The sequence below is a fragment of the Panthera pardus genome, unplaced genomic scaffold (genome assembly GCF_024362965.1).
Source record: "Panthera pardus isolate Hobbes unplaced genomic scaffold, ASM2436296v1 HiC_scaffold_10, whole genome shotgun sequence".
Taxonomy (NCBI): Eukaryota; Metazoa; Chordata; class Mammalia; order Carnivora; family Felidae; genus Panthera; species Panthera pardus.
The window spans coordinates 110,441,068-110,463,565 of NW_026526655.1; the positions used below are offsets into that span (position 1 = coordinate 110,441,068).

The 22,498-nt window shown below is 39.1% G+C and overlaps 1 protein-coding gene across 2 annotated transcripts in view; it reads left to right on the top strand.

The window, feature by feature from the left end:
• UGGT1 (UDP-glucose glycoprotein glucosyltransferase 1) overlaps positions 1-22,498 on the top strand; it is a 108,517-nt gene that overhangs the window by 51,443 nt on the left and 34,576 nt on the right. Inside the window, exons 19-25 of one of the 2 annotated variants that reach the window (XM_019469494.2) lie at positions 12,338-12,458; positions 14,947-15,045; positions 15,995-16,018; positions 16,512-16,606; positions 17,960-18,166; positions 19,144-19,275; positions 20,103-20,233. In XM_019469494.2, the coding sequence (XP_019325039.2) occupies positions 12,338-12,458; positions 14,947-15,045; positions 15,995-16,018; positions 16,512-16,606; positions 17,960-18,166; positions 19,144-19,275; positions 20,103-20,233 (809 nt within the window). The remainder of the gene's footprint in view (positions 1-12,337; positions 12,459-14,946; positions 15,046-15,994; positions 16,019-16,511; positions 16,607-17,959; positions 18,167-19,143; positions 19,276-20,102; positions 20,234-22,498) is intronic. The other variant, XM_019469495.2, reaches the window with a different exon arrangement.

The window sequence follows — 22,498 nt, forward strand, 5'->3', positions numbered from 1 at the left end:
CAATCTTTTAAAGTGGAAAGTTCAGTGTTTTTAGTGTATACATAGAGTTTATGCAACTGTCACCTCTGTCTAATGTTAGAATATTATTACCACCCCTTGAAAATCCAACACACTGTAGCATTCACTCTCCCAATTTCCCCTACAGTAGCCCCTGGCAACCACAAATCTATTTTCTTTATGGATTTGCCTATTTGAGACATTTAATATAAATGGAATCATTGAATATGTGGTCTTATATGTCTGATTTCTTTCACTTAGCATAATGTTTTTAAGGTTTATCCCTGATGGAGCATGTATCAGTACTTCATTTCTTTTTATGGCCAAATAATAGTTCCTAGAATGGATATACCACATTTTAAAAATCCGTTCATCAGTTGATGTATATTTAGGTTTCCATTTTTTGGCTACTGTGAATAATGCTGCCGTAGACAATCAAACACAAGTTTTTGTGTAGACATGTTCTTATTTGTCTTGTGTGTCCATTCTACGTAGAAGTGGAATTGCCTATTTATGTAGTAATTCTGTTTTCAACAGTTTGAGGAACTGCTCGACTGTTTTCCAAAGGGGCAGCACCAAAGCATTATACTTTGCTACCAACAATGTGTGCAGGTTCTATCTACTTTTTCCACATTCTAGCCAACAATCGATACTGTGTGTTTCTTTGATTATATCCTATTGGGTATGAAGTGGTATTGCATTGTGGTTTTCACTTGCATTACTCAAACATGAATAAGGTTGAGCTTTGTTTCCCATGTTTATTGAGCACTTATATCTTTTTTGGAGAAATGTCTATTAAAATTATTTGCCTGTGTTTAATTGGGCTACTTGTTTTGTTACTGTTATGAGTTCTGTATGTGTTCTGGGTACCAATCCCTTATATATAGGATTTGCCAATATTTTCTGTAATTTCATGGTTTGTCTTTTCACTTTCTTGGTGGTGTCTTCTAAAGCACAGATGTTTTAAATTTTGATTAGGTCCAATTTGTTTTTTTTCTTTTGTTCCTTGTGCTGTTTGTGCCGTATGTACAAAATTATTGTTTAATTCTAGGCCTCGAAGATTTATGCCTGTGTTTCTTCTGTTTTATAGTTTTCCCTCTTAAATTTAGTTCTTGGTTGTATTTTCAGTTAGTTTTTTTATATGGTGTGAGGTAGGAGTCCACATTTTTTTTTTTTTTTATCCTATCCAATTTGGCATGCAACTGGATGTCTTTTGGGATATTCAGTTGTCCCAATACTATTTATTGAAAAGAATACTCTTCTCCCATTAAATTGTCATGGCACCCTTGTCAAAAATAAATTGAACATTAACGTATCGGTTTATTTATTTTATTATATTTTGTTAGAAAGAAAGTGCATGAACAGGGGAGAGGGGCAGAGGGAGAGAGAAGCTTAAGCAGGCTCCACACTGAGTGTGGAGCCCAATGCAGGGCTTGATTACATGACCCTGGGATCATGACCTGAGCCGAAATCAAGAGTCAGGTGTTCAGCCGAGTCAGCCAGGTGCTCCAATGTATAGATTTATTTTTGAACTATCTTGTTTTCCATTCATCTATATATTTGTTCTTATGTAAATACTTCACGGTCTTTTTTTTTTTCCCCCCCTTACAGTCTTGACTACCATTGTAATCAAGTATGAATTTTCCAACTTTGGGTTTTTCTTTCTCTTTTTTACTTTTTTAAAAGATTATTTGGGGGCACCTGGGTGGCGCAGTCGGTTAAGCGTCCGACTTCAGCCAGGTCACGATCTCGCGGTCCGTGAGTTCGAGCCCCGCGACGATCTCGCGGTCCATGAGTTCGAGCCCCGCGTCAGGCTCTGGGCTGATGGCTCGGAGCCTGGAGCCTGTTTCCGATTCTGTGTCTCCCTCTCTCTCTGACCCTCCCCCGTTCATGCTCTGTCTCTCTCTGTCCCAAAAATAAATAAAAAACGTTGAAAAAAAAAATTAAAAAAAAAAAAAAAAAAGATTATTTGGCTTGTCTGTGTCCCCTTCATTTTTTTTTTATGAATTGTAGGAGTAGCTTGTCAGTATCTGCCAAAAGGGACTGTTTGGTTTTGATAAGAATTGCATTGAATCTGTAGATCAGTTTGAGGAATATTGACATCTTGGCAATATTGAATTTTCTAACCCATGAACCCAGGATGTATTTCCATTTATTTAGGTCTTGTTATTCTTTCAGTGATGTTTTGTAGTTTCCAATGAAGGAGTCTACACTTTTTTCATTAAATTTATTTGTTAGTATTTTGTCCTTTTGATGCTATAAGTGGAATTATTTCCTTAATTTAATATTTTTAAAACTTTTAAAATGTTTATTTTGAGAGACAGGGAGGTGGGAGGGAGACACTTTGTGAGTTGGGGAGAGGCAGAGAGAGAGGAGAGAGAATCCCAGGCAGGCTTCACACTCTCAGCATAGAGTCCAATGTGGGGCTCAAAATCACAGAACCATGAGATCATGATACATGCTGAAATCAGGAGTTGGATGCTTAACTGACTGAGCCACCCAGGTGCCTCCTTAATTTAATTTTTGGATCATTCATTGATAGTGAATAGAAATACAATTGATTTTTGCATATTGATCTTATATGCTGCAATCTTGTTGAACTCATTTTATTCTAATAGCCTTTTTTTTTTTTTTGAAACTTTCTATGTGGAAAATATTGTCATCTTACACATGATGACAAAAGCATGTCATCTAACATAGTATTGATTCTTCCTTTTCAATCAGGATGTCTTTCTCTTCTTCTCCTTCTGCTCCTCCTCCTCCTCCTCCTCCTCCTCCTTCTCCTTCTCCTTCTCCTTCTCCTTCTCCTTCTCCTTCTCCTTCTCCTTCTCCTCTTCTCTTTCTCTTCTCTCCTTCTCCTTCTCCTTCTCCATCTCCTTCCCTTCTCCTCTTCTCTTCTCTTCCTCCATCCTTCTCTTTCTCCTCTTCTTTTTCTTCACCCCTCCTCTTCCTCCTCCTCCTCCTTCCTCCTCCTCCCTCCGTCTCCTCTACTCTCTCCTCTTCTCCTACTCCTTCTTCAGCTTCTCCTTCTCTGCTTCTTTTCTCTCCCCTCCCCTTCATCTTCTCCTTCCTCCCCCTCTCTTCTTTCTTCTCCTTCTCTTCTCTTCTCTCTTCTCCTCCTCCATCTTCTTCACTTCCTTCCTTCTCCCTCGCCTCCTCTTCTCCTCTCTCTTCTCCTCATCCTCATTCTCTTCCTCACCTTCCCTCCACCATTCTCTTCCTCCTCCCTCCTTCTCTTCTCCTCCCTCTCTTCTTCTCTCACCTCCTTCTTCCTCCTCCCTCCTCCTCCTCCTTCTTCCTCTCCTCTCCCTCTCCTTCTCCTTCTCATCCTCCTCCTCTCTTTTCCTCCTCCTCCTTCTCCTCTTCTTTCCTCCTCCTTCCTCATCTCCTCTTCCTCCTCCTCCTCCTCCTCCTCTTCCTCCTTCTCCTCTTTTTCCTCCTCCTTCCTCTTCTTCCTCCTCCTCCTCCTCCTCTTCCTCTTCTCCTCTTTTCCTCCTCCTTCTCTTCTTCCTCCTCCTCATCCCTCCTCCTCCCCCTCCTCCTTCTCCTCCTCCCCCTCCTCCTTCTCCTCCTCCCCCTCCTCCTTCTCCTCCTCCCTCCTCCTCTTCTCCTCCTCCTCCTCTTCCTCCTCCCCTCCTCCTTCTCCTCCTCCCCCCCTCCTCCTTCTCCTCCTCCCCCCTCCTTCTCCTCCTCCCCCTCCTCCTTCTCCTCCTCCCCATCCTCCTTCTCCTCCTCCCCATCCTCCTCCTCTCCCTCCTCCTCCTCTTCTCCTCCCCCTCCTCTTCCTCCTCCTCCTCCCTCCTCTTCCTCTCCCCTCTTCCTCCTCCTCCCCCTCATCCTCCTCCTCCCCCTCCTTCCTCCTCCTCCCCTCCTTCCTCCTCCTCCTCCCCCCTCCTCCTCCTCCTCTTCTCCTCCTCCCTCCCTCCTCCCTCTCCCTTCTCCTCCTCGTCCTCCTTCCTCCTTCTCCTCTTCCTTCCTCCTCCTCCTCCTTCTTCCTCCTCCTCCTCCTCCTTCTTCCTCCTCCTCCTCCTCTTTCTCCTCCTCCTCCTCCCCCTCCTTCTCCTCCTCCCCCTCCTCCTTCTCCTCCTCCCCCCCTCCTCCTTCTCCTCCTCCCCCTCCTCCTTCTCCTCCTCCCCCTCCTCCTTCTCCTCCTCCCCCCTCCTCCTTCTCCTCCTCCTCATCCTCCTCCTCTCCCTCCTCCTCCTTCTCCTCCCCCTCCTCTTCCTCCTCCTCCCCCTCCTCTTCCTCCTCCTCCCCCTCCTCTTCCTCCTCCTCTTCTCCTCCTCCTCCTTCTCCTCCCCCCTCCTTCTCCTCCTTCTCCTCTTCTTCCTCCTCCTCCTCTTCTTCCTCCTCCTCCTCCTCTTCCTCCTCCTCCTCCTCTTCCTCCTCCTCCTCCTCTTCCTCCTCCTCCTCTTCCTCCTCCTCCTCTTCCTCCTCCTCCTCTTCCTCCTCCTCCTCTTCCTCCTCCTCCTCTTCCTCCTCCTCCTCCTCCTTCTCTTCTTCCTCCTCCTCCCCCTCCTCCTTCTCCTCTCCCTCCTCCTCCTCCTCCTCCTCCTCCTCCTCCTCCCCCTCCTTCCTCCTCCTCCTCCTCCTCCTCCTTCTCCTCTTCCTTCTCCTCCTCCTCCTCTTTCTCTTCCTCCTTCTCCTCTTCCTCCTCCTCCTCCTCCTTCTTCTCCTCCTTCTTTTCTTCTCTTCTCTTCTCTTCCTCCTCCTCCTCCTCCTCCTCCTCCTCCTCCTCCTCCTCCTCCTCCTCCTTCTCCTCTTCCTCCTTCTGTGTAATTGCCTGGCTAGAACTTCCTAGTATGATGCTGAATAAAAACTGTAAATGGACAACCTTGTTTTCTTCCTGATGTTAGGGGGGAAAGCTTTACTTTTTCACCTGTAAGTATATTAGCCATGGGTTTTTTGTGGATTCCCTTTGTCAGTTCATGGAAGTTTTCTTCTGTTCTTTGTTTATTGAATTTTTTTAATCATCAGAGTGTGTTAGATTTTGTCAAATTCTTTTTCTGTGGTGATCCTGTCGTTTTGTCCTTTATCTATTGATACGGTATATTATGATTTTTATGTAATGTTTTTATAGTTTTTTTTTTTAATGTTTAATTTTTGGGAGAGACAGAGACAGAGTGTGAGTGGGGTAGGGGCAGAGAGAGAGGGAGACTCAGAATCTGAAGCATGCTCCAGGCTCTGAGCTGGCAGCACAGAGCCTGTCACAGAGCTTGAACTTGAAAACTGCAAGATTGTGAATTGAGCTGAAGTCTGTCACTCAATTGACTGAGCCACCCAGGCACCCCTATAGTTGTTAAATTTTTTATACCAACTTAATTTCACTAGTGTACCAAATCCTTGCTCTTATATAGCTCTGTTTATTCCCCACATTATGTTGTTATTGTCATACAAATTATATCTTTATTATATGCCCATCAGTATCAGTTTATAAGCGTTGCCTTTTATTGTTGTCGCATAAGTGAAATAGAAAAAAGAGCTACAAACAAAAATACATTCAGACCCTTTTTATATTTACCTATATAGTTACATTTACTTGTACTCTTTTTTTTTTTTTTTTTTTGGTAGGGATTCAGTTTATTATCTTGTGTGCCTTTTCATTTTCAGGGAATCTCCTTACTGTTTATTTTGGGTTACATATGCCAGTGAAAAATTCTTTGTTTTTGTTTTTCTGGGAATGTGTTTGTTTATCCTTCACTTTGAGTGATAGTTTGCCTGGATATGGAATTCTTGGTTGACTGTCTTTTCCTTTTAGCACTTTTAATATGTCATTCCATTGCCATTTGATCTCTGGGTTCTCTTGGAAACTAGCTGTTAATCTTATGAGGTTAGGAGTCTCTTTTCCTGTTTTCAGGATCCTTTCTTTGTGTTTCACTTTTGACATGTCATTAATTATGTCTAGGTATGGAACTATGAGTTTTCCTACTGGAGTACATTACATTTCTTAAATACCAAAATTAGGAGCTTACCAGTCATTATTTCTTCTAGTAGTATTTCTGCCTGTAATGACTTTCTGACACCAAACTACTCAGAGTTAGGCCAAATTTGACAGTTTAAGGACACAATTTCCCACAGGCATGCCCTCACTTCGGACAGACAGTGGGCACAAGTTTGGGGGTCCCCCGGTCACCCTTAATAAGTATGAACTGGATAAAAATGCAGGGGCACATAATATCCTCCTCAGTTTTGGTAATTTGCTAGAAGAGCTTACAGAGCTCAGGATAATGCTATGCTTACAATTTGTGTTACGATGATACAGTAATGCAAATGTGAACCAGCCAAAGGGTGAGGTGCATAGGACAAGGTTTGGGAAGGTTCCAAACAAAGATTGTGTTATCTTCTCCCCATGAAGTCAGGATACATTATCCTTCCTGTTCACTGGTGTGTGGTAATGCATGGGGTATGGCCAGCCAAGGAAGCTCAGCCCAGTTTTGGTGTCCAGAGTTTTTATTGGGGCTTCCTATGTAGCCATGATTGATTGTCATTGGCTATGTAATTGAATTCCATCTGTAGCCCCTCTTGCTGTTGCCGGAGTTCAGACTGATACTATAGCCCCAAACCTCTAATCGCATGGTTGGTCTTTCTGGCTTGGGCAGCCTTCATTGAATTGTTTCATTAGTGTGAACTGTTGAAAGGCCCACCATGAGTCACCTTATTAGTATAAACTGTATGGTCTGAGGGACCTACCATGAGTAACAAAGATGCCACTCCTATTACTCAGGAAACTCCAGGATTAAGAGATTACTTTAACAAGGGAGCCAGACAAATTCTTTATTACACAACTGTCTCTTTCTTCCTTCTTCTCCTTCTGGACAGATATGTATATTGATACTCTGTAGCATCCCACAAGTCTCTTCCTTTCTGTTCCTTAGACTGGGTAATCTCAGTTGACATATCTTCAAGTTTACTGAGGTGTTTTTTTTTCCCTGTCGGCTAAAATCTGCTATTGAGTCCTTCTAGTGGATATTTAATTTCAGTTATTGTATGTTTAAGTCTGGTTTTTCTATTTGGTCCGTTTCCATAATTTCTTTCTCTTTATTGATATAGTCTATCTGGTGAGTCGTAAGTCCCAAAGTTTCCTTTAGTTTGTGAGACAGGATTTCCTTTAGTTTTTTGGATATATTTAAAATAGCTGATTTAAAGTCTTTGTGGAGTAAGTCCAATACTTGGGCTATTTTAGGAACTATATATACTAACTGTTCTTTTCCTTAGTGTGGGCCATATAGTCATTTTTTTTTGTACGTCTTTTAAATTTTTGTTGATAACTGGGCATTTCCGTTAATATAATGTGATACTTATAGAAATCAGGGTCTCTGCCTTACCAGGGTCTGTTGTTGGAGTGGTTGTTTTGTGACTTTCCCGTGCTAATTCTTTAAAGTCTGTATTCTTTGTCCCATGTAGCGTAAGTCTCTGCTTGTTAACTTATTGGTCAGCTAATGAATAAACAGAAATTTTCTTAAATTCGAGAGTCTAAGAAAGTCTCCTGTTTTTCCCCAGGAGTGTTTGTATACATGTTGGGGTGCTCCTTGAGCCTTCCCCAGGCAGTTTACAACTCTGTTGTAGCCTTCAGTTCTTGCTTGAACAGTGTCAGGTTAGTCAGAAGTGAGAGCGTTAGGGCCTTCTAAGATTTTTCTTGAGCTTAAACACATCCCTGGACACTGTGCATTTGGCCTTTTAGATTCCAAGGAATATGTGAGAGCCTTTCAAAACCTGTTATGGACATCTCATTCCCAAGCTTTTTCTTTTATGTTTTTGCCACTTCATGTGAGCCCAACGTTTGTCACCACTTCAAGCAACTGAGATATTAAACAATTGCTCCTGATTCTTTTGACAAAGATACCTAGGAAAAAGCTGTTGGCACAATATGATCTAATTCAGCTCAAGTGGAGAGAGCACCTGGGAATATTCCTAGTCTGCTGGTATTTACATTTATTTCAGAGTTACTGGTTTTCAAGGCTCCTGTGTAGCTGGGAGAGGTAGATAGCAATAGGGCAAGTTAAAGTGTCTTGAAGGTTATTTTTGCTACCAGGATTTAGCCATATTTTGAATAAAAGTATTTGGAATTTTGCAAGCCTTTGGTTAATTTCCAGAGTTTTGAAAAAAATTGATTTTTTTCTAGTGTCCTTGATGATTTTTTTGTTTTTTGTTTTTTGAGGAGGGGCTTTCAGAGATCATCACTCTATCATTCTGCTCAATGTCACTCTCACAGTATTTTTATCGTAGTAAAATATATAAAGCATAAAAGTTTATCATTTTAACCACTTTAAATTATGCATAGAGATATAATAAGTACATTCAGTATTATGCAGCATTTACCACTATCCATCACCAGAATATTTGATCATCTCAAACAGCAACCGTTTACCCATTAAATAATAATTCCTCATTGCTGGCTTCTGTCATCTACTGATAACTACTCTCCTGCTTTTTGTGTTTATGAGTTTGCCTCTTCTAGAGGGCATCATAGAATATTTGTCATTTTTGTGTCTTGCTTATTTTAAGGTTCATATGTGTTGTAGCATGTCAGAATTTATTTCCTTCCTATAAAATGGAATGATATGTATATATACATTTTATTTATCCATTCATGTTTTGGACATTTGGGTTGTTTCCACCTTTTGGCTAGTTCACAATGCTGCTGTGAGCATTGGTGTATAAATATCTGTTCAAGTCTTTGCTTTTAATTCTTTTGGGTATATACCTAGGAAAATTGCTGGATTTTATGGATATTCTATCTTTTAACATTTTGAGGAACTACTGGACTGGTTTTTATAGCAGCCATACCATTTCACATTTTTACCAACAAATACACAAAAATTTCATTATTTCCACATCCTTACTGACAGTTGTTAATTTCTGTTATTAAAAAATAATTTATTATTTTTTTTAATTTGGAGAGAGAGAGAGAGGGGTGCCTGGGTGGCTCAGTTGGTTAAGCAGCTGACTTCGGCTCAGGTCATGATTTCACGGTTCATGGGTTCAGGCCCCAGGTTAGACTCTGTGCTGACAGCTGAAAGCCTAGAGCCTGCTTCGGATTTTGACTCCCTCTCTCTCTGCCCTTCCTCTGCTCCCGCTCTGTCTCTCTCTCAAAAAAATAAACATTGAAAAAAATTTTAATTTAGAGAGAGAGAGCTGGGGAAAGAGAAGAGGGGGAGGGGTGGGGATAAGGGATCTTAAGCAGGTTCCAAGCTTAGCACAGATCCCGACTAGAGCTCCATCCTACAACCCTGGGATCATGACCTGAGCCAAAATCAAGAGCCTGATACTCAAGGGACTGAGCTACCTAGGTATCCCTACTTTCTATTATTTTGATAATGGCCATTCTAGTTTGTGTGAAGTGGTATCCTATTGTGGTTTTTATTTGCATTTCCTTAAGGACTAAAGAGACTGAGCATCTTTTCATTTGCTTATTGGCCATATGTATATCTTCTTTGAAGAAATGTCCATTCAAGTCCTTTATTCATTTTCAAATTAGGCTTTTTTTTTTTTTTTTTTTTTTTTTTTTTTTGTAGTTGAAGTGTAGTTTCTTACATATTTTGGATATTAATCCCTTATCAGATGTGATTTGCAAATATTTTCTTCCATTCTGTTGTCTTCTTCACTTTTTTGATAGCATCCTTTGATGCACAAAAGTTTTGAGTTTTGTTGAAGTCCAGTTTACCTGTTTTTTCTTTTGTTGACTGTGATTTTGGTGTGCTGAGAAGTCATTGTCAAATCCAATGTCTTGAAGATTTTCTCCAAAGTTTTCTTCCAAGAATTTTATAGTTGCAGCCTTGATCTATTTTGAGTTAATTTTTGTGCATGGTGTAAGGGTCTCACTTCATTCTTTTGCATGTAGGTATACAGTTTTTCCAGCACCATATGTTGAAAAGACCAGAAATATATTTTTAAAAGAAGCTATTTATTGTGCTGATTGTTAGTGCATTTATTAAAACAAGCCCCAAAAACATAAAAAGTGTTGGCTAAATTCTATTACATGTCTCCTTATGAATGAGGACCTATCCTGGTAGTTTACTAGGGAATTTATTATTCATGGAGCTACTGAAATAAAATATGAAAACATAGTTTTTATTTGAATGAATTTGGCTTAATTTTCCAAAGTTAAGAATAGTCTAGAAGAATTGATAATTACTTTCTTTGTTCAAGTGATATTAATAAAAAGATGAAAGATAATTCAAACATTTTTGTTTTCCAGCATCCACTTAAACCATTTCTTTTACAACATTGTTGGTTGTAAAAATTCAGAAGAGTTTTTCTGTTTTTAGACACCAACATACCTATTGTTTAAAAGAATGGTCATTTTCAAATATTCCCTTTTTGAATGCTAGTTTTCCTCTGTTTTTCCTTATATTGCCAGTGAGAAGTTTGGTTTGGTCTAGCTAAAGAAAGTTTTGTTTTAAATATTATGGCATAAGTCATATGTGCTCCTGTACATATTTAGAAGATACTAAATTGGGGAGAATGTTCAAGTGTGTAAAGTAAAAATGAAAGTTCTTCCCTTCATCTCAGTCCTTAGAGAAATAACTCTTTGTGACTTCATGTATGTCGAAATATATGTTTACATTTGTATTTTTTAGCTTACCTTTCTAATTGAATACGTTTTAGCTTTGTGTTTCTGAACATACAGCTCTATGTCAGTACTTTTAGATTGCTGCATAGTTTTTTAAGAACGAGCAATAATTGGGGCGCCTGGGTGGCTTAGTCATGTAAGTGTCTGACTTGATCTCAGCGCAGGTCATGATCTCACAGTTCATGGGTTTGAATCCTGTGTTGGGCTCTCCACTGATGACACAGAGTCCGCTTGGGATTCTCTCTCTCTTCCTCTCTCTCTGCACCCCCTCACTTGCATGCTGGCTCATGTGCTGTCTCTCTCTCTCTGTCTGTCTGTCTCTCTCAAAACAAATAAATAAACTTAAAAAAAAAAAAGAATGAACAATCATTTATTTCATCCCCTGATATTGGACATTGCTTGTAAAGTTGTACTGTTATAAATAGTGCTGCAGCGAATAGTCTCATATGTATATCTTTGTACCTTATTTATTTATTTTTTTGAGAAATATCAATTTTTGGAATTGTTTTGTCAAAGGGTATGATACATTTAAAATTTTGAATTAGAGTCACTGTAAAAAGGTACAATATGCAGATGGTATGAAATTCAAAATGTGTATAGAGGTATAAATGAAGAGAAACTTACCCATTCACTCCTATTTGCCTGCCATTCATCTTCTCTTAGAAATAATCATTGTGTGTGTGTGCGTGTGTGTGTGTGTGTGTGTGTAGACAGGCTGCATCAAAAGTTATGTACATTTAAAATTTTGATAGATGTTGCCCAATTGCTTTCCCTCAGCTGGCTAGGCTTCTAACTGGAATCAATTCAGATTTATAATAGAGACCAAAGTTGTATACATGGGGGTGTACATCTCTACTAAGTCATCTAGTACCTCTGTAAGTCTGTTGGGTTGTATGGATGGTTCATAGACTCATTATTAGTTTATAGTTTGAGAATTTGCATATGATTTCTCTTTCTTGGGATAATCAGTAGCCACAGAAGATGACTGATGGGAGTTTTTTAGACTTGACTGTGTATATTTGATTCACATCTATCTCTTCCTCGAAAATTGCTTTCAAATATGGTTTTGTATGAAATATTTTGAGTGTGAGAACTTGCAAGTTTCCATAGCCATTTACGCTTCGATTTGAGATCACTTCATGGAGTACAAGTATTTCTGTGTATCTGAGAGGCATGAAAAGGAAGAGAAAACGATAAGTGATTTTTCCTCCCTGCTGTGTAATTGTGACTCTGGAAATGTAGCATTACTTGGATGCCTGAGGTTGCAAAAAGCTTGTAGTGATTTTTATAAAATACGTTAAGTGCTTAAGAGAAGGCATTTGCCTTTTTCCTTTGGAGAGAGGCTAACTATGAGCAGATCTTAGGATGGATTTTTTTTTTTATGTTAACTTTTATCTAGTTTGTAGAGTTTGCTTATTTCTGGGGGAAGAACAGTGATGTGTGGAGAGACCACAGAAACATGGGTTTGCATTTCATATTTGGATCCTCTTAGCTCTTTGGTAAGGTATGTCACCTTTCTATACCTCAGCTTCCATCTTTAAAATGGATGTCACTAACATTGGCTTCGTGTTGATGCAGAGTTAAAGGTAATATACATAAATAACATGTCAAGCTGTGCTTGGCAGTGATAGGGACCTATAACATGAGAACTTCAGTTTTTGGCTCTTACCAGTATAAAGTTAATGCTTTTTAGTGCCTAATAAATGATTATTGCTGTAATTGGTTTAATGCTCGTTCCACTCCCACCAGTTCCTTTTTTCCTTTTAGGGTGAATTGTCCCATGATCAGGATGTGGTAGAGTATATCATGAATCAGCCAAATGTTGTTCCACGAATCAATTCGAGGATTTTGACATCTGAGCGAGAATACCTGGATTTAACAGCAACCAGTAAGGATCATTTCAGGAAGAACTTCGGACCTTTTTTGATTTATGTTTCAGAACCTTTGCATCTGTTGGATTGTAATGTTCAGAAGATAACCTAAGATTGTGACACAGTCTTATGTTTTAATTCATAATATTAGCCTCTAAATTCACAAGAATTTTCTCCAAGTTTATATAGATAAATCCTTGTAAGCTTTGAAAAAATCCATTGTCTTTTAAATGCCAGTTAAACAGGCCTTGGGTGATGAGACTACATCTGTATTTTTTTTTTTTTTTTTTTTTTTTTTTTTTACAGTTGTAGAGCTGTTAAGCAGCTGTCTTTTCTTCATCTTTGTTCTAGAATCAGCCAGCAGTGATGTGGACAAACACCTCAGGTGGTTTTACTCTGAGAAGCTAGGAATACCTGTCTAAAAATAAACCTTCATTGAGACATAGTGTACATGCCACAAAACTCAGCCTTTTGAAAACTTACACATTTTAAAGCACACAGTTTTAACGTATTCTCAGTTGTCTAATCATCACTGTCTAATTTTAGAATATATCTCGTTGCCCCAAGAAGAAATCATGTAACCATTAGTAGCTACTCTCCATTTCCCCTCACAACCGCTGACCTAGTGTCTGTTTCTAAGGGAGTTTTCTACTGGATATGCCATATAATTCAAGTTTTCTGTGACTGGCTTCTTTCACTCAGCATAAAGTTATTGTTTACCCATGTTGCAGCATGTCTCAGTACTTCATGCCTTTTTATGGCTGATGTTTTCTTAGATGGACAGTCCACATTTGGCTTACCTAATCCTCAGTTGATGGATGTTTGCGTTGTTTCCACAAGAATACCTTTCCAGAGGTAGTTGTGTGAACAGTGTGTTCCTTCTGCCTTTCCTTGTGACTTTGAAGGCCACTTCAGCAAATAGCTGGAAATGAGGTGGAGCTGTTGTCACTCGCCCTGGGGATGTCACTGGGTGAGAAAGATAAGCATAACAGAGAAGTCCAAGCCAAGGGCCTTTGCTGCTGTGGTGGGTGTGATGCACACAGCTCCAGGTGTGGTTGTTCCTTTATGGCAGCTGTCTTTAATCAACTTGAAACCAAATTCCTTTTAGAGGAAGAGGGACATCTCTCTGCTTCTGTTTGAAAAAGGCAGTGGTTAGAGAGTGAGATAAATTGTTTCTTCATAGTTAGGTTTTAGCTTTTTACCACTAGTTTGAATAGAGCAAATCAAGCAGTATTATGAGTCTTTGTTCTAAGTTTTTGTTGTTTCCATCATTTAAAATTAAACTGTAAAGAACTCTTTTTGGAGTACTCCTGAATAAGGAGCACAACAGTAGTTCAGTGTTTTGGGGTACCATTCTCCACTAAATGTAGTGCTCAGCTGTGAAGTGATGCTGGTTCACAGGGCCGAAAATGCAGTTTGCCTCATGAACATGTTGGAGCTGTCCTTGGAGGAGCAGCCGGCATCCTTCTGACCCAGTGGTCCTAGCTCTATTATTACCTACCCTGCCCCTGGCCTTTGTTGTCCTGGGACCTTCTTAGAAGGATACTAAGTTTCAAGGCTTTAAGTCTTTTGGAGCCTTTTCCCCTCCCCTGCATGATGTCATGAGCTCTTACTTCGCATTGCTTTCCTTTTACTTGAATCCTGACTGGAAGGATAGTAGGCCCCAGGCATAGTTGGTTGAGTGAAAGGACAGATGGGTGCATGGGTGGACACACATAGGTGGTGGGGTGGATAAGCCAGCTGTGCTTGGAGGATGGTGAGAGAAGAGTGGCATTTGTGTCGGAACACAGTAATGCAGAAGATTGGGGACATTCTTGGACATAGAGGGTTTATTATCCAGAACAGAGACCATTTTGTAGGTAGGAAGAAATTACTGGGTAGTTCAGATCAAATGAATGAGTCGATGAAATTGGGATTTTAGCTAGAGGAACCCAAGGAAAAATGGTTGATAAGAGCATGGCCAGAGGCCATTAGTTGGAGAAGAGACTTGTCTAAAAAGAATGAAAATGACCTTTTGTTTATATTAAAGCTAAAATTGTATTATTTTGTTAGACGTGTAAAAGATGAAAGTCAGAGTCTTAGATCTTCTCTCCCATCATTCTCCCTCTTGCCCTCCATCGCCCAGTGGTATGGGGAAGGGCTTACTCAGGTGCGTTGACTATGGAAGGAAGACAAGGAGTTAGGGGATCTTATTAAGAGATTGGTTTCTAGTTGTAGAGTCATCGGGGTGGAATAGAATAAATATAAACCGCTAAAGTGGTGCATGTATGTATATACATACATGAAAGTTATATGGGATGTGTCCATTTTTTATTAACTTTGTGTCTTAAAATGTGATTAATGGGTAGGTGTCTTGTGAACTTGTTCAGTAAACATGAAACAACAGATTTCACTTAGTGTTTTTTATAAATCTTGTATTATGGTCAAATCAGTTTATTATTTGAATATTAACATTGGATTGAATTAGGCATGTTAATTATAAATCTGTTTCAATTTTTTTTTCAGATAACTTTTTTGTGGATGACTATGCCAGATTTACTGTCTTGGATTCCCAAGGCAAAACTGCTGCTATAGCCAATAGTATGAACTATCTGACAAAGAAAGGTAATCCATTTCTGGCTTATCTTGGATTCAGCATTTTTTTTTTTTTTTTAGTATTTGTAGAAGTAATTGAATCTTTAAGTGTCTATTGGAGATTCCGTAATTTTTTTCATTATTTCTTCAATGATTTGAATTTAGGAAATACCTATTTAAAATTCTTTTGTATGTTTTTGAAAATTCAAATGTTTTTATAAATTTATATTAGATATTAAGGTCAAATGAAACTTATTTTCGTGATTTTAAAATGAAAACATTTATGATGTAAACATGGGTTAATGGATTGCAAATTAGTTTGACTTACCTCTTCAGTGACAACACTGATATAATTTTTTTAGGGTTTATAGGATAAACTTGGTTCTAGGAATCCTTGTGCATATTTTAAAACTGATCTTAATACGGAATCAGCTAGTTAGGCTAAAGTTGTGTGAAGTGATATTTTAATGGCAGACAGATGTTTTCCCCCTCTAGCCACTTATTACTCCTTCAGAGCACTGACTGTCATTTAAGGCAGCTCTTTTTTTTTAAATGTTTATTTATGTATTTTGAGAGAGAGAGAGAATGCCCATGCCTATGCAAGCGGGGGAGGGCCGGGGAGAGAGAGAGAGATTGAGAGAGAGAGAGAGAGAGAGAGAGAGAAGCCCAAGCAGGCTCTGTGCTAAAATTCATAAACTGTGAGATCATTGCCCCTAGGCAGCTATTTTTATCTATGCTTTAGTCTTCTCCTAGAGAGAATTTCTGGCTTCCTAGATCTATGTGAATAAAAACAACTGCTCCATTTGGTTCAAGAAAATCGGTTCTGAGGGGCCCTGGAACAGTGCTGTACCATTAGGGGGACTATGGAGCAGAGAGAAGATTGATCATGTTAGACATTATTTAAAATTTTGACTTTACGGTAGGCATCAGTTATAGCAATGACATTTTCTTCTACTCTTTTTCCTTTACCTCTGTCTAGGAATGTCCTCCAAGGAAATCTATGGTAACTTTAAACTTTAGAATGTTTTGTTTCTTTTCTTAATTATCTTATGTGGTTTCAGGCAGCATTGTGATTTAGAATTATTGATACTTTATTGTGACCTTTCTAGAACCTGTGGATAACAGTAGATAATTTTTCAAATGCAGACAAAATTTGTGTAAATGTTTGCAAAGAATTCTATTTCAGAAAGTTACAAATCCATATGATTAAAGACTATGATCTGTTACCCACATGTTTCATTGTACATGCTAACAGATGCCTAAACCATAGTAGAATTAATAAGTGCATGTTCCTAGCTTGTAATTAAGCCAATTGGAAGGTTACCCTGCTTTCGTTCTAGTAGAGAAATTTCACTACTTCTTCTTTGTATTTTTATTAAACATCATTTTCTTATTTTTTGCATGGTTTTCAGAAATTATTTGGCTTAAGAACAATACTGAAACGTGGAATGTGCTTTTTTCCCTCCGACTCAGTATGTTGTTTTCTTTTTATACAGATGATTCCTTCATTAGGCCTGTAACTTTTTGGATTGTTGGAGATTTTGATAGCCCTTCTGGAAGACAGTTACTGTATGATGCTATTAAACATCAGGCAAGTGTCTACACCTCCACTCTGTGTACTGATGTTACTGTTCTGTGCGGAAGGCAGCTGTCCTGCTGTCTTAGTGCTTGAGGGAAAGGAGCATTGTTTCTTCGAAGGTCTGTCTTCTGGTGAGAAAAGAGAGGGGACTGCAGTGTTCAGACTTTATTTAAGGGAATAGATTCTTTTTTTTTTCTTTTAATGTTTATTTTTCAGAGAGAGTGAGAGTGGGGGAGGGGCAGAGAGAGACGGAGACAGAGGATCTGAAGTGGGCTCTGCATTTTCAGCACAGAGCCCACTGTGGGGCTTGAACTCATGGACTGTGAGATCATGACCTGAGCTGAAGTCAGATGCTTAACCGACTGAGCCACCCAGGCGCCCTGAGAATTGAAATTAAAAAAAAAATATTTTAACTGAAGTAAAATACAGGATCAAAAGAAGTGCACAAATCATAAGATACATAGTGTCTCAAAGGGAACACCCAGGTGGCCACCATCTCAGTCAAGAAATAGAGAATTATTGAATTCCTGAAAGCCTTCTCCTGCTTGTCTCCATCACCCTGCTCCCCGTTCCCTCTTCTTGATTATTTTTTACTTTATTTAAATGGAATCTTATATATGTTTGTTTGTTTTCTTTACTCAGCATTTTGAGATTTATCTATGATATTACCAATAGTGATAGTTCTTTTTTGCTGTGCTGTATTGTATTGTATTGTATGTCTATACCACAAAGTTTTGTTTGTTTGTTTAATCTATTTCATGGACAATGTCATCTTTTTCTAGTTAGGGGCTATTCTGAAGAAGCTGCTATGACTATTTTTGTATTTGTCTTTAGATAACACATTAGTATGAATTTTTGTTGCTTATGGTCATGACACAAGGTTTTATGGGTCCCAGATCTCTTCTCCCACATGGATTATTGTCTTTTTAATCAGGGAGAGATCAGTTTTTACTAGGAATCTGGAAAGGCCATGTGAACAAAGAGGTGTTTGAACAGAAGCCTGAAGATTGGTTGGGGCTGAGGGAAGGAAAGATGGGATAGACTTGGAATTTGCATGCCACCATAAAGCATGGAGTATGTTAGAATAATACAAAGTGTTTTGGGGAATACAGGACTCTGATGGTCTGTAATGGAGCTGTATTTTTAGGGATGGTAAGAAATGAAAGGTAGGCTGGGGACCAGTTCATGTAGGGGTTTGAAAGCCTGGCTATAGCATTTTAATTTTATTCTGTGTGCAGAAGAGAACTGCTGACCACTTTTAAGAGAGATTGTATTTGCTACTTACTGGACTATGACTGATGTTAATGCCACTTTTTAATTTTAAAACATCTACCATATAACTCTTATTTCCCCTTTTGTAAATAGAAATCCAGTAACAATGTTAGAATAAGCATGATCAATAATCCTAGTGAAGATATAAGATATAAGAACACTCAGATCTCCAGAGCCATCTGGGCAGCTCTCCAAACACAGACGTCCAACTCTGCTAAGAACTTCATCACAAAAATGGCCAAGGAGGAGACTGCAGAGGCCTTGGCTGCAGGAGCTGACATCGGGGGGTTCTCTGTTGGGGTAAGTCTTTGTGTGTTGCATAGGGCTGCCTTGTTCTGTTACTTTCCACAGAAGTTCACTCCCGTGGGCTGATGCATCTTGTTCATGATCGGGATTTTTTATTTTAGTACTGAGTTTCAGAGGATTTCTTTTAGTTTGGAAGAATCTTTCCAAGAAATAACAATTCTGCCACATTCTGTTCACTACTTTTAATATTTTTAAATAAAATTTCATATCTTATATGATTCATATAAGTTTATATTTTATATAGTTTTTAAAAGATGAGCAATATTTTGATTTGTCTATATAGCAAAATGATTGAAGTTTCTTAAAAGTTAGGGATTTATGTGTTCTTGATGTGTTCTGATATAGGCCCACATGTATTAATCATGTAAGTTACTTACCTTTTGGACTGTTTTGTAGTTTTCAAAAAAAAATTTTTTTTTTTAATGTTTATTTTTGAGAGAGAGACAGACAGTGTGAGCCGGGGAGTGTCAGAGAGAGAGGGAGACACAGAATCTGAAGCAGGCTTCAGGCTCTGAGCTATCAGCACAGAGCCCGACATGGGGCTCGAACTCACGAACTACGAGATCATGACCGGAGCTGAAGTCGGACGCCCAACTGACTAAGCCACCCAGGCGCCCCTGGACTGTTTTGTAGTTTTAAAATTCTTACAAAATGATGGTGTACTTGATGTTTCAGTCAGAAAAAAGACTTGAAATTAGCAAGATTTTAAAATGCAGAATAAAGGTGTGATGAATAATTTGCCAGTTGAGCAATCACATAAAAGAATAGGAACAGAAAATAAGCATTACTTGATAAGTGGGAGGGTGGGGGAAAATGGGAAGAGTGAAGAATTGAAACATCATAATGTTAATTATTAAAATTTTGTTCTGACTTTCCATTAAAAGTATTTTGTGATTTATTCATTATGATTATTCATTTTTATGGCTTGCTTAATAACAATTACTTTTCCTTAATAACAATTACTTTCCTAGGGCATGGATTTCAGTCTTTTTAAAGAGGTCTTTGAGTCTTCCAAAATGGATTTCATTTTGTCTCATGCCATGTACTGCAGGGATGTTCTGAAGCTGAAGAAGGGACAGAGGGCAGTGATCAGCAATGGAAGGGTGAGGATTTTGTTCTGAGACAAGCTTGACCTCAAATTAGATCAGTGAACAGTGTTGGCGGTGTTCCCTGAAGCTAGTAAACTAACTTTTCAAACAGTCACTCTTTTCCTGAGGGGAATGGGGCTTATGCAGTGCTGATGATAATTTCTGCACCCTGATTTCAGAGGAGGCTTGCTTTTGTTACAAGTGTTCTTGTGGAAAACCTTCCCGCTGTTTATTATGTCCTGTCCTGTGTACAGTGACGAGAGTGTGGTGTCTCAGAGAATAAGCTGATAAAGTTTTGATCTGTGAAGTATTCATCCCCTGTGGGGACCATGTTCATAGCTGCGCAGTCTCTGTGAACTTCATTGGTGCAGGCTTAGACTCTTTCATGCATATCTGAAGCCATAGACATGAGACTCGGGGGGCCAGGGGGGACATACCAAACTTTAAACTCTTAGCACAGAGGGTGAAATCTCTGCTGTCTGTCACTCACCACACTGCATCTCTTAAAAACATCTTAAAAACTTGACCGCACTGCATTTAGTTTTAGTATTTATATCCAGTGAGAATTAATGAAAACTTTATTGCTATTTTGTTTTACTTCAGAGTTGCTGACTGTAAAAATAGTGTGACGTATACAAGTGTACACTCTGTGTGGTTGAGGAATTGATAAATAACTGGATGAGTTGATTTGGGTTTAATTTTTGCCTTTTTCATTGATTTTATTAGATGTATACATGTCTTGGGTCTTTACCCTCATAGGCTTCTAAGATAGCCAGATGACCACTGAGGGCTTCTTTACAGCTTGCTGATTCTAGCACTGACTACGCTGCTCCTCTTCACAGATCATTGGGCCGCTGGACGACGGTGAACTCTTTAATCAAGACGATTTCCACCTCCTAGAAAATATCATCTTAAAAACTTCAGGACAGAAAATCAAATCCCATATTCAACAGCTTCGGGTAGAAGAAGATGTGTACGTTTTGCCATGGAAGAAATTAATTAGCGCATACCATAGGGGCTGGGTTAATTGAACATTCCTCGTGCTTCCTATTTCATGGTGTTTTATTTTCAGCTTGAACATATAATAATGCTTTTCAGTTCAGGTGTTTACTTTTGCTTCTGTTGAAACAAGTTAATTTATTTAAAGAACTAAAGTAGGTCTCTTCGTTTTGTTTTTTCTTGGTTGTGGAAAATTTCAAACATATGCAAAAGTAGAGGGGTGAGGTGAGGGTTTTTTTTTAGTTTTTTGTTTTTTGTTTATAGCCTTGGAATACTTTTGTAAAGAGGTACTTTCCCTCATTTGTTTTATTTTGTTCAGGAAAGGAAAGTAGGCTAAATGCTTCTTTTCCTTTATTTATTAGCATAGAATAATGAGTTGTTTCTCTTGTATCCTGCATAGGTGATGAATTGGTTATTGTGGTTTTTAATATTTATTTTAATTCTTTCAGTGTTCTTGTTAGCTAATGTATTTTAATGAGTTATTTCTCAATGGGAAGAAAATGAATTATTTAACTGGTCCACGTCCCTGGTGTATAATGAGGGCCCATAGGTCATATACACATGGTTCTTGTATTAAATATTAAATGAATGTAGTAGGAGGGATATATTTTATGTTTAATTTTTTGAGGAACCATCATGTTTTCCCACAGAGGACGTACCATTTTACTTTCCCATCAGTAATGTGTAAGGGTTCCAATTTCTCCACATCCTCATCAATACTTGTTATTTTTTGGGGTTTTTTGGTAATACTCTAATGGATCTGAAGGGGTATCTCTTTGTGGTTTGATTTGCACTTCCCTGACAATTAGTGATGACATCTGAATATCTTTGGAAAAATATCCATTCAGTGCTTTGTACCTTGTTTTTTTTAAGTAATCTCTCTACCCAGTGTGGGGCTCCAGCTCACAACCCAGAGATCAAGACTTTCATGCCCACTGAGCCAGCCAAGTGCCCCTACTTTGCACATTTTTAATTGTGTTTTTTTATTATTGAGTTATAGGAGTTCTGTGGAAATATGTAAATATTTGGGCTATTGATCTTTTATAGATAGATGAGATGCAGATATTTTGTCCCATTCTGTGAGTTGTATTTTCACTCATTTGTAGTGTTCTTTGATGAGTAGTTGGAGGATACGCAATTTAAAAGTTCTGTTTTTTTTCTTCATCTCTTTCATATACCCTCATGCCACAGGGTTTAAGATACATGTCTTAATGAAGAACTGACCTCGATAGCTGCCAGAGTAGTCCCTTTGCCAAGCCTTGTGTGATAGGGGAAGGAGTCTTTTTTCATCTCAGTCAGTAGTGGGGCTACAGATAAGGAGGTTTCCTTCTACCTCAGTGGCTCTTCAGTGATACCCCTTGTTCTGGCCTATGAAACACTTCTCTGATGCAGGCTAGGAGGTGTTCCCATGTCTCGAAGCCATCATGTCATGGGCATAGGCTTGGTGTGGTGTGCCCTTGGACCACTCCCTCTCTCTGTGAAGTCTTTGTGGACTACATGATTGCCAGACTGTGCACCAGAGACTTGCCTTTTACTAAAGAGAAGTGGCTCTGGGTCTCTCCTAGGTGGATTGAGGGAAATAAGGTAGTCCCAGGGCTACCTAAAGATAAGCTAAAACTATTCGGGCTCTCAGAATTACCTTGCTTGCCTAGGGCTTTCAGTAGTGCCATAGCTGCGCCACCTTGGAGTGGCCCGCTTTGACAGCCACAGCTTTCACTCATGGCCTAGACCTGCAGCCACAAGGCCATCCTTAGCTTTCTGAAGCTCAGCTCTGGGCTGTTTGATCAGGGTGCTTTGTGAACTTTTAGGGGAGTTTGTTGTTTGCCTGCTCAGCCAAGTGTCTTGGCGTGTTTTTTGACAGTGTTGACACATCACAGGAAACAAGTGGCCTGGATTATATGTATTCAGAGTCAGTAGTGAGAAGTACCAGAGAGGTAGTTTGATATAGCTGTTTGGTTCAGTGAGAAAATGTATAGGCTTGATTCCAGTTCAGATAGTTACAGGTGTTTTTTAGAATTCTTAGAATTCAGTGCTTGGTTCAGCAGATTTGACCTTTTTTATAAGTCTCCTGATTTAGTTCAAGATCTTCCTTAGTTAGAAATCAACTTTAGAAGGGTCACGGAAAGCAGAAATACTTTTCTACATTGTTTACTGCAGCTTTGATTGTAATAGTGAAATAGGAAGCAACCTGGATGTTCACTAGCCAGTTGGTGATTATGACCTATCCATAAACATATTG